This window comes from Pseudonaja textilis, chromosome 2 (assembly GCF_049901715.1).
Source record: "Pseudonaja textilis isolate UNSWEBS1 chromosome 2, rPseTex1.2, whole genome shotgun sequence".
Taxonomy (NCBI): Eukaryota; Metazoa; Chordata; class Lepidosauria; order Squamata; family Elapidae; genus Pseudonaja; species Pseudonaja textilis.
Genome location: NC_141991.1, coordinates 70,092,679 through 70,104,308, shown reverse-complemented (window position 1 = coordinate 70,104,308; position 11,630 = coordinate 70,092,679). Strand labels below are relative to the sequence as shown.

General features: G+C 47.1%; 1 protein-coding gene across 1 annotated transcript; it reads right to left on the bottom strand.

The window, feature by feature from the left end:
• Positions 1 to 2,749: 2,749 nt before the first annotated feature.
• HAND1 (heart and neural crest derivatives expressed 1) lies at positions 2,750 to 10,898 on the bottom strand. The gene is made up of 2 exons (XM_087923072.1): positions 10,219 to 10,898; positions 2,750 to 4,320 (listed from the first exon to the last, which is right to left on the bottom strand). Exons 1-2 carry the CDS (start codon positions 10,840 to 10,842, stop codon positions 4,219 to 4,221), a joined length of 726 nt encoding a protein of 241 aa, XP_087779198.1. The 5' UTR covers positions 10,843 to 10,898; the 3' UTR covers positions 2,750 to 4,218.
• Positions 10,899 to 11,630: the final 732 nt, after the last annotated feature.

Here is an 11,630-nt window from a genome sequence, read left to right as displayed (position 1 = left end):
CCTGCCTCCTTGCAATGGATGATTGAAAATATCTGCCTTTTTAGTTCTCCCGTCTGATTATCCTCTAGAAAGATAAACATAAACTACCCAGAATTTCCCAGTCAATATTGTCATCGTGTTCAGATTGTAAAAGACTGTTCTTACTACAAAACTAATCTTTGAAGAGGAAAATAAATAGCAAAGACGTCTTGGAACTTACTTACTGTGTCATAGAAACCAGTTAAATATACTGTTTTTTCTTGGCCAAACCAGTAAGCTGGGTTTTCTTGTTCTTCTTTTTGTTGCGCCCCTGAAGTTCTGTGGAACTACTGTATGTCTCCATCTATTGAATTGTGAATGACCCAGATCCATACATTTGTACTTTTTATATGTACACAGGACAGACACTTGATACACAAATCCCAATTCTCTGTTTTCCTTCGAAGCTATGAGACATAGAAGAGGACTGTTATGATCAGACCTAGTCATCTAATGTTTGCTTCAAGGTTATCTTTTACAAAGTTTGGGTTGGACCATGTAATGCATGTTTAAAGTGGCTCTATGGCTATCCAGGGAAGTGATAGACTTTCTACGTAGGGAGGAGAAAATTATGCCCCCTTTATGGAAAAGTACTGTGTACTGAGCCCAATAAGTTTCTGAAAGCTAGGAATCCAGTGGAAGTCCTCCTTAGCCTTACTTCAATGGCAATTTCCTCACTACAAGCTCACTTTTCATAAGCCCCCTTCTCCCTAAGAAAACTATTACATAGAGAGCTGGTCTGGATCTTGGATTCTCAGCCATCCCAATGCAATAGTAACTCCAAAGGAGAGGTTTCACACTGGACCTGGCTATTTCATCTTCTTCTAATCCCGAAAAGATGCATCATTTGGGTAGGTGGGATTAGACAGAGTCTGATGTGAAACACAAAAAAGGTAGCCACCTACACTCTCTTAACATTTCTTTGAAAATCAATTGGAAGACTTTCCTGAGCCATGGTGGCACAATGGTTAGAATGCCATAGTGAGACAAACTCAGCCCACAGTCTGGAGTTCAAGGTTGACTCAGTCTTCCAAGGACATAAAATGAGTACCCAGATTGTTGGGGACAATATGCTGATATTGTAAATCACCCCAGAGAGTGCTGTGAAACACTATGGGGTGTTATATAAGACTAAGAGCTGTTGCTATTATTTTAATTCTCTGGAGCTGGAAGGTTCCTAGATGGAAAAAGCCATGATAGAGAACAGATTACACATAACAGTTATGCACATGAGTGGCATTTGAGTGGCATCAAATGTCTGTATCTAAAGTTAGAGGCAACTGCTGTTGGGAGGTCTGGTCCCTGAAAGTTTGTGGCAAATATGATGGTGCAGTTCCAAATGCCTGTAATGTTAGCTCTTGATCACAGAACAAGACCTGCCAATCAACCAAGCAGCTGCAATGGATTTCCTGAGGAGGCTGAACAGGATACAGAAAAGCAGATGCTGACTGGGGATGAGGGGAATAGTAGCCCAATACATCTGAGCTAGAAAAGGATTATTTAGCATGAGGCACATAAAAACCCTTTAAGAAATTATTCCTGCATCAGATCACCATGATTCTGCAGGAATAAAAAGATGTTCAAGTTGCAGAACTTTGGTCCTGGCAAAACTTTCCTATAAAGTTTTATATTATAATCAACAATGTGTCCTCTAGTTTCCACCATTTGTGCCATGGGATGCGGTAGTGGTGAGGAAAACAGCCGAGGCTGTGGAACCAGTTATATAAAATTATTGGTATTACATGAATTAATTTTGTTTGTCTTTCCTAAAAACACTGGATTGGATTAATTGCAGGAAGAGCAATATGACAGCAATAAATCAGGAGTCTGGTAGCACCAGTCATTATTAATAGGCCAGGCAAGTTAATGGGATTCTAGTTGCCCATTGTTATTTAAGGGTAGTCTTAACATGACAAACCTATATTAACCTATTGATTCCTTTGGAATGCTAAACATCTCTTCTACTGAAATCACTTCAAATTCCCCTGTTTCATGGAGATATATTTAAGCATGTGTTTCAATCTAAGTCAAATAGCTTAGACTAAACGTGGCGCTTCACTTAGTGCTGGTTGTGTTAAAACTACAAGAGAGCAACTCAAAGGCTTCTTTATGCACTAAGATTTAAGGAAGTTGTGAATCAGGGTCTGTGTGATGTCTGGGGGTGGGGGCAGCGGGAGGGAAAGGGTGCTGCCTAGGGCTTTCAAAAAATACTGCTAGGTCTGCAAACTATCAAACAACTGTAAACATTTTCCTCCATAGGACTGTCGTATGTGCTTGACACCAAGCTGGCATTCAGTAAGATTAATAAATATGAAGCATTTTTTTTTTAACATATTACACTTCTTTCAAATAAATCCGTGTTCTGTGCTGTATATATTTGTTTAAATATAATTAACATTTATTTCCTTGAAATACCTCAGCCTCACGTTGCTGGATAGTTTATGGTAGCATAAAAATAGGTGCATCGGTCACTGAGGAGGAAGACAAGGTGCTGAGGTAACAACCTGCACAAGGCATGAAAAGCCAATTCTTCATGTTGGTTTGGCTTTGGCATCTTTACAGCTTCCTTCCCTGCTGCTTGAATCTAACCAAGGTTTCTTGCATAATTGGAATTTCCGGGTTCCCAAATAAACACCCCAAGAACTATGGCCAGTCCTAAAAAATGAGGCTTGACTCTCTGCACTCCAACATGTCATGAGAGAAGGGAGAAAGGCCAGGTGGTATGTTGTTCTTTTTCCATAAAGCTTTTCTTTATTATTATTATTATTAATAATAATATTTTAAAATCCTCATAAATACTTGACTTGGCAAACCTGTTTCTTAGGATAGTGGTCATACAGAGCTGAGGTAGAAAACCCGGTACAGACAATGTATCAAATTCACCCACGTAGGTAGTTTAAATACATCCAACATAAAAACAAAGGGGATGGGAGTGGAAGGTTGGGATGGGGGGGCGAAAACGGGGAGGGAGAGAGGAGGACTTCGATGTATTGTTTATTTACATATTTGTAAAGCACTAAGCACCGTCCAGCCAAAGGGAAGCGTGGTGATGTCCCATGGATTTCAACGGGAGGGTTATGGTAATGTGCTTAACTCTCCCGCTGAAATCAATGGGTGGTTAGAAAGTGCTTAACGGTGGCCGACCGGTCACATTTCCCGCTTCCTTCAGAAAAGCGAAAAGCTCCGAGCGACCGGCCGCGGTGACTTCTTGGAAGGCATTGCCGTTCCCGCGACAGCTCCCAGATCCAATCTCAGATCGACGGAGGTACCGGTTTTAGCTGGATCAGCTTCAGAACCGAGGCGGGAACCTGCTCCGGGCGGCGCTTTTTGCTCTGCACAGAGGCGACGCAGGGTGGGCTGAGGAAGGCAGGGAGCGGAGTAGTCTTCGCCTACCTGGGCCCGCCGAAGCGAAAAGGACCGACCCACATCGTGCGCGGGCGGCACGGCCCGTGGTAGCTGGGGATGGTGGGAGGATGGGAGGTTGCCGCGGTGACGAAATTGGGGGGGGGAGCTGTTTGGATCGCTGATTGGGGAAATCCAGGGACAGACGAAGAGCCCTGTGGCTGACCGAGGAACGGCGGTCCCGCGTTGCCCCCTCCCCACTTCACCCTTCCTTCCGAGGAGAGGGGCCTAGACGGCTTTCCTTCTCTTTCTCCAAGCGCGGGAATCAGCGGCGCCCGGGAAATCCAAGCAGGCCGTTGGAAAGTCACCCCTCCGTCTCTATCCGCCCTTTTAGGGCTGTGGGGTTTGGTTTGCTTTTAAAAGAGGAGGGTCATCTCTTGCGCTTTAGAACTTCCGCAATTCCCGAAAGAGTTACGCGGAGGACGACGCACATTTAAAATAGGGAGTGAGAGACACAAAGGCTTGGCTTTCCGACGGGGTTCCCAGAAAGTAGAGAGTTGCACATTCAGTGAGACACGCGTGTATGAATAGGTTCGAATCCAAGTTCAGCCAAGGGGTTGCAGGCTAGTTTTCGGCCTCGCCTCCTCCTTTTGTAGGGTCATAGCATCCTCCACCGCGGCGCCGACATTGCACAGGCCCTCCGACGTTTCCAAAGCAAATGAAGGGAAGAGCTGCGCGGCAGGAAAGAGGGAAAGGGCGAGCTGCGAAGAGCCCCGCCGGGCCATCCCGTCGGGTTGGGTTCGTTCGTCGCCTCAGTTGTTAAGATTCTTCTTCGTCGCAAACAGGAATTCCGGAGGATCATTGATTCAGTTCCAGTGCCCAGACCTGCTGAGGCCACCCAGTCCTGCCCTTAAGCCTTTTTTCGCCTTGACCTAAAGCATGAGAATAACCCACGGGCTGCTGCAGAAAAATGAAGGGGGTGGGGGGAGAGATAGAGAGAGAAAAAAGTTATTTAAAAAGAAAGCTTCGCCATGATTGTCAGAAGTAGGAGTCGGAGGGGTGAATGATATACAAGAAAATGCCACGCGTTTTTCTCACTCTCGATCCAGCCCAAACGAAGGCGCCAATAGAAGGCATTTAAGCCCAGGCTTAACTCCGGCGCAGACCCACCGCCCTTAATCGGTATAAACACAGTAACCCCCGCATCTTAGCACCCTGCAAAGACAGGAGGCAGTGCCTGACTGCTTTTTGATTACCTGGTGCCTCTGTTTGCAAATTCCCCTCGAGAGGCTGTAAATAAGAATCCAGTAAATAAGAATCCAGCGTTCTCCGCTCTTTTGGCTTATTAGATTATCAGGAGGAAGGCAATAAATTCCTTGCCTTTATTAACTGCCTTTTTATAAATATCGAAGGCCGTGTTTGGTAAACCCAACCGGCCCTACTAAATTATGTTCATTATGAGCCCCTAATTGCCAAGGCGGTTTCAGTAAAAGTTTGGGCAACAGCACTGAATAAATAAGAAAGTTTATACAGGCTCTTGGAAAATGTAAACGCAGAATGTTGAATATGTTTAAGTTTTTAAAGAAAAAGAAAAGCTTATTTTTAAACAACTCATTTGCTGGATTTTGAAATGTGCCTTTCCAGTCCTTTCTTCCCCTTTATTTTTTCCCCAAAAGTAATTCAAGAGATCTGAAACTGAATATAGTTCATTTAAAGGCGGGGAGGGGAGATACTTCTCACCCAGTACATACTTCAGTTGGGAATCCAGGCCAGAGGATCCCGAAATGGACAACTGACAGTTGCTTCAAGTATGTATGTATATAAAATATCGCATTATAATGTATATAACATATAACGTTTTATATATGTATGTATGTGTATATATATATATATATATATATATATATCAGCTTTGTTCGGGTATTTTCCCACGTCATTGTAGTTGTGCTTCTTTTAAAGTTGTAGCAACGTTTCAGCAGAATCTCATCTGCCGTAGTCAGGTTTCTGTATGATGGCAGATGAGATTCTGCCAAAACGTTGCTACAACTTTAAAAGCACAACTACAATGACGTGGGAAAATACCCGAACAAAGCTGAATGCCATACATGTAAGTACTCAAAACTTAAGAAAATATATATATATATATATATATATATATATATATATATATATATATATATATATATATATATATATATATATACATTATAATGCGATATTTTATATACATACATACTTGAAGCAACTGTCAGTTGTCCATATATATATATATATATATATATATATATATATATATATACATACATACATACACAAAATGTGGACATGGTGAAAGAGCAATTAGGACTGATCTTTGCATGATTGCATGAACTTTTATTGATACAATCTCCACAACAGGCAACACCGACTTGCAAAATCAATAGCGGGTTTCAAACTTGATGGTTGTACTAGAATCTCATCCTCCTCAGGAAAAGGAAAAGGTTGGATCATTGCCTTTCATGTCCCGGATCAATGGCTGCATTTTCACCATTCCAGCAGAGCCATAGACAGCTGTAGACATTGGGCAGAACACAGTTTAGCAAAACACGGGACCAGGGTCTGTTTTGTTTAACAGAGTGAGATTCCAGAGAAAGGGGGGAAAAAAGAAATGAAATCAAATCCGCAGAGAGCTTCGACTATTGTTTTGCTTGGAAAGACTCCACTCTTGTGAGCAGATAAGTGTTGGTTGCAAATTGCAATGTATATGTACATGTGTGTGTGAGGGGAAAGAGAGAGAGATTTTCCAGAAAGACATGCCAGCCAGGCAGCATTTAAAACGGAAACGGGAGAAAAAAAAATCCATGCAGGGAACTTTGGACGAATTTTGAAACTTTTAATCTCCTCTGAAGCACTAAAACAAAGTAATGGTGGCGGGTCCTACATTAGGGAGTTTCCGCGGCACAGAAGAAACCATGCACACACAAAAAAGGCAAAGCAGACGCAATGATTGCTTAAGAAGAAGTACAAAAGAGTAAACGATTATTGAAGCCCCAAAGTCTTAAGTTTGGTCAAAAAAACCCTTCAAGGATTGCATTACATCTTAATTCCTCCCTCCTCCGTGTTAAATCTGACAGCTTTTCGGCTTCGGAATCCATCCAGAAAATCGTTCTTCCCACCCCACTAAAAGTTAGTAAATTCCATTCTTTTAGGAAGAGCACTGGACAGAAAAGCTTTTGGCCACCTGTCAAAAGGAGCCGGAACTTTGGAGTTTTACGCCTTCTTTACCCATCTTATTCGGCGGGGACTCCGGCTGAGCCTAGCCCGACTTAACTCCACTCAAGAGATATAGCAGCGCCGTCTCCCTTCCGAGTGTTGTGGTGTTTTACTGGAGAACATGGGTTTGCGGTAGGCTGGAAGTTGTCGGAGTAACCGCAAAGCCGCACATAATCCCCAGTATTTCCGGCCAAGTGCATTTGTAGGCTTGGGTGGGTCTGCATCGTAGGATGGCGGGCAATCGCTTAACAAAGGCTACGTTTTGAGTGGCCAAATGTGCTGGATCATAAATCCTAGTTTCCTTAATTTTCTGTCTCGGGATGACGGGAAAGGGCGCCCTGAAAAAACTGCGGAGTTGGAGCTTCCAAGAGAGAGAAAGAGGAAAGGGGACGCATTGGTGCAGCCTCTCAGGGACCTCATCCCGTTCTCTTCAATATTCCCCTCCATTTCGTCTCCGTTTCCCCATCTCTCTAAACGTCCGCCTCGTACGCCTCCTCTCCGCCTCCTCGGGTTTGTGAGGGGCTGTAATTTTAAACAGAATTCGTATCCAAAGAAATCACACCTCGCGTGGGGCAAAGTGATGCCTGCCTTTCCCGAAAGGAGAAGGCTTTGCTCGGCTGCCCGAGCGCGCAGGCAGGCGGAGGTGAGGCGCTCATCAACCCCCTTGCAGAGATCAACTCACCGAAAAGGGCCTTTGGGCAGAGAAAGTGGCGTCTCAGGAGCCGCTGACTTTCGCTCCTGCTTGCCACGCTTCAGCCCGGGGATTTCAGAGGCTCCGGGCAGAAAGGCCAAGGCTGGACCAGCTCCGGCCTCTTCCCCACAGATTGTGAGGAAGGAAGCGACGCCTTTTCCGCCTCGAACCAGGTGGGGCGGTTCGGCAGAAAAGAACCCTCCCGCGTCCCGCTAGCACAGCTTGGAAGGTTCGGTTCCTGGTCACGAACAGAAGCGCCACTTGGTTCCAGCCAAGGCTCCGCAGGAGCCCTTAGTCTGGCCGGCCTGATGGCTGCGAACCTGGGGCGCTTCGAGCGCGTTCTTAACACGCCACTTCGGCGGCCGCGTCCCCGGCTTTCCCGAAGGGCAGCGAGGTTGAAAGACTTGAGCCAGAGGGCAGTCACGTTTTTGGCAGCCCGAAATCTAATCGCCTAAGGCGAGGCGAGGCAGCGAATTTGCAGCGGGCAGGGGAAAGAAGTTTGGACCCTGTAATCCTCTGCCCAGTGTTTTCCGCCTGCTCCCACGCAGCAGATTTACCGCAGAGCATGAGAATGCTGGACTGGGGCCATACTTAGCTATAAGTGGGGCTCACACAATACACTCATCTATAGACTTAACCAGTTTTCAGGCTTTGTACAACATAGTGAATACTGAACTAATGGGCCAGGCTGATTTGGCAATATGAGATCCACTGTAGTGCATTCACTGCAAAATCACTTCTGTGGCCGCAGGACTCGACAAGACCTTCAGCCTCTACCTTGAAGGTATTCCTTGCCACTGCTCCACCTCTGACCCAGAGAGTGCCTGGGAATGTTGGGAGCTGTACCTTAACACTGGGCTGGCCCTTGAAAGAACCGGGATGCTGCAGAGGCTTCAGCCTAAGATTACTGGCAGGATGAAACCAAACGATGGGGAATTTTTGTACCCATTTTAAGGAAACCAAAGTCTTCAGATTAAGAAACCTGCCAGAACTGAAATAGGGCATCTTTGTTGAATTCCCATAGAAATATTGCTGGTTGCAGAAATATTTCTTCACAGACAAAGGAAGTTGGAGAAGAGCGCCTCTGTGGCTTTGTTGGCACAAGTTTAATCAGGGCTAAACTCTTAAATGTATTGGAAAAAATGGATTCCCACGTTTCTTTTTAAAAATATGACAATATGTTGCAGGAACCCAGACCCAACTTTATAATCCAACATATTGTAGGAAATTGTTAATTCAAGAATGAGCTTAAACCTCATATTTTCTGTCTCTTTGGCTTTCCTTTCCCACTTACAAACTTTTCACTCACTGAACATCTCCCAGCTACATCATTCCTCAATTCAAGAATAACTTTTCTTCTGATTCATGTGGCATAAAACATAAAAAATAAGAAGGGAGCATAGGATTGGCCTCCTTTTTTTTAAAAAAAAAAAAGAGCATTCCAAGGTCATTTAGAATGCTTAACCATATTCACTTGGAGGTTATGGGTTTTCTATTGCACCAAAAAATGTGTGTGAGAGTGAGCTTTACTATTGGTTTTATAGAGTTGTAGATGACATGTATAGTCTACGTTCATCCAACTCAGTTAAAACAGGTCAAATAAAGACCTAGCAGTTGTATTTGATAAATGTAGTAAATGTTAAGATTATTGTCACTGTTTAAATGTTTGGCTTATTGGACAAACGCAGTCTCCTCTTGTGTTAACCTATATGTACCCGCAGTTAAACAACTAGCTTATTTGTGTAGCTGGTTCCCATACCCACCAAACAATACCACCAACCACCTCCAAAGCCACTGTCTTCCCCTTCTTCTGGAACTCCAGGGGTTTGACATCCTTTATGTGGAAATGTGTAGTTCTCTATGGTGCTCATCTGCAAATTTCATATAAGTTGACCACAGTATCATTTGGATGGCCCTTAAAATTTCATAGTGTTTACTTTCAAACTAAAACATACCTGTAAGAATGATGGGGTGCTGAGTATCTTTACAAAATTCTCAAGTTGTTAAAAATTAAAAAAAAAAAGCTTGGTTTACATCTCAAACAGATAAATCACAATTTGGATTTACGTGCCCTGTGAACAAAATCAGTATTTAAGCACCAGGTTTAACTGTACTATTCAGACACAGACACCACCATTGCAATAGAAACCAATAGCTGTCTATGGAGATTCTCAATCATCCAGATCATGGTTGTCTCAAAGGTACTTTTTCCAAAAGGCAGCTGGATCTCTCCTTTGAAAACGTTTCAAACTTCTTCAGTTCTTTGAAAGCGAAAGGTTTATAAAGGAAAGAAGGGGGAAAAAACCTGAAGAAAGTCCAATAGCCTTTTGCAAAAAGCACCTTTGCAGAAATCTGTGGGTGGATAGTGCCAAACCAGCTGAAACTGGGTAGGAAGTATATGCTGATATTTCCATCTCAGAAGTGTCACACAGAGGAAATAATAAAAGAGATTCCACTCTTCTTAAAAAAAAAAACATATTAACGATATTGTTTTAAACCAATGTTGTGTCTAGTGCCATTCCACTGCCAGTGTTGGTTGAGATTTTAATACTTTCAAAAAGACTAAGCAAATTTTCTAGCTTTGTCTAACGAGGCCAGGGGATCAGATCTGGAATTTTGGGAGGCCCCTTTCAAGCCAGGAATGAATGCCGAGGTGCTCCTGCACACGTGTCAAGTTTCCGCTACCCGGGGACACACCCGCTCTCAACAAACCGCGACTTGTTTATGCGCTGCTTTGACGGGATTTGGAGGCGAGGTACCCACGTACAATTAAGGACGCGAGCTCCCCTAAGCATATGCAGAGTGCCGACCAAGTCTGCATCGTGCCGATCCTAGAAAACACTCTGCCCTTCAAGGCTCCGCGTGAGCATCAAACACCCCCCACCCAAATAATAACAATAATCCCGGATTCTTACCGGCTGTTCGCGCTTCCTCTTGGCGTCGCGGGGCTCGGCTTTCTTGAGCTCGGCCTTGAAGCCCTCGGCGGCCGGCCCGTCCTTGGCGAGCACCTCCATGAGGTAAGCGATGTAGCTGGTAGCCAAGCGCAGCGTCTTGATCTTGGAGAGCTTCGTGTCGGCCGGCACGTTGGGGATGCACTCGCGGAGCTCTGCGAAGGCGCTGTTCAGGCTCTCGGTGCGACGCCGCTCCTTGCGCGGGGCTCCAGGCGCGGGCCCGGCCCTCCGCCGCCCCGCCAGACGCCCGCCCAGCTCCGAGGGGCTGCTGCCGTAGGACGAAGAGGGCGAAGCCGAGGAAGCCAGCCCGGCCGCAGCACAAACCAGCTCTGGAGGCGGCGGCTGAGGCGGCTGAGGCGGCGGAGACAGCTCGGCCGACGCTGCGCTCAAGAGCCAGCCCTGCGCGAAGGGCCGGTCGGACGCCGCCGCCGCCGCCGCTGCTGCAGCCGCCGCCGCCGCCGCTGCCGGGAAACATCGCGCAGGGGGCGGCGGTGGGGGCGGCCCGAAGAGAAACGGCTCGTGCAGCAAAGCGCTGTGCGGGTGATGGTGCGGGTGCGGGTGGCCCTGGTAGTTCCCCACCACGTTCATGGCGAGTGCCTTGCGCTACGAAGCCATGGGCGGACGAGCGGGCGCCTCCACACACACCAGTCCCCGACCGGCCGCCTCGGCCCTGCTCCGTTCCTACCCCTCCGCTCGGCCTTTATACAGCGGCGGGCTTTTGATGTCACCCAGGGCAGGGGGAAGGGAGGGGAGGGGAGGGGGGGAAATGGGCGCGCGCACGCACGCACGGACGCACGCAAGCGTCCTGGCGGCGCCGAGGAGCTCGCCCTTCTGAAGCTGCACTCCCGGCCTGGCCTGGCCTGGCCCGTCCGCCGGATCCTTGCCAATGAGCCCCTCTGTGCGGCCTTCTCCCCGTTTGTGCCGAAGCGCGGATCCCAGCTCCGAGCTCTTCCGGAGGCCGCTCCGAAGACAAGAGCCCATTTCTAGAATCCGCCTCGCCGGCTTTGTTGCCCTGCCAGAGGAACAGCCCCGAGAGGCTTCTCCGCCTCCTCTTTCCCCCCAGGAAGTTGCCCCTGGGTTGGAAACCCTCAAGCTGTTTTGTCCCGAGCTGAGAAGCCTGACGTTAAGGTCGCATCGGGTCGCTTCGCTTCCCCCGTTATCGGTTCTCTTCGCGGTGGAAACCGCCAGAGACTGGCTACTCCCTGCCGCTCCCCGAAGGCCGCGCCGCGCGATTTCGAGGGGCCGGGAACCGGGAGACCTCGGCAGCTCCCGGCCTTTGCTTCTCCGCTGGAAGCGCCTTCGACGACCAAAAGCGGATCGACAGGGCAGGCATCACCCGTGCTGCGCGCTTTCCTCGCGAGGCCGGCTGCGTCTCT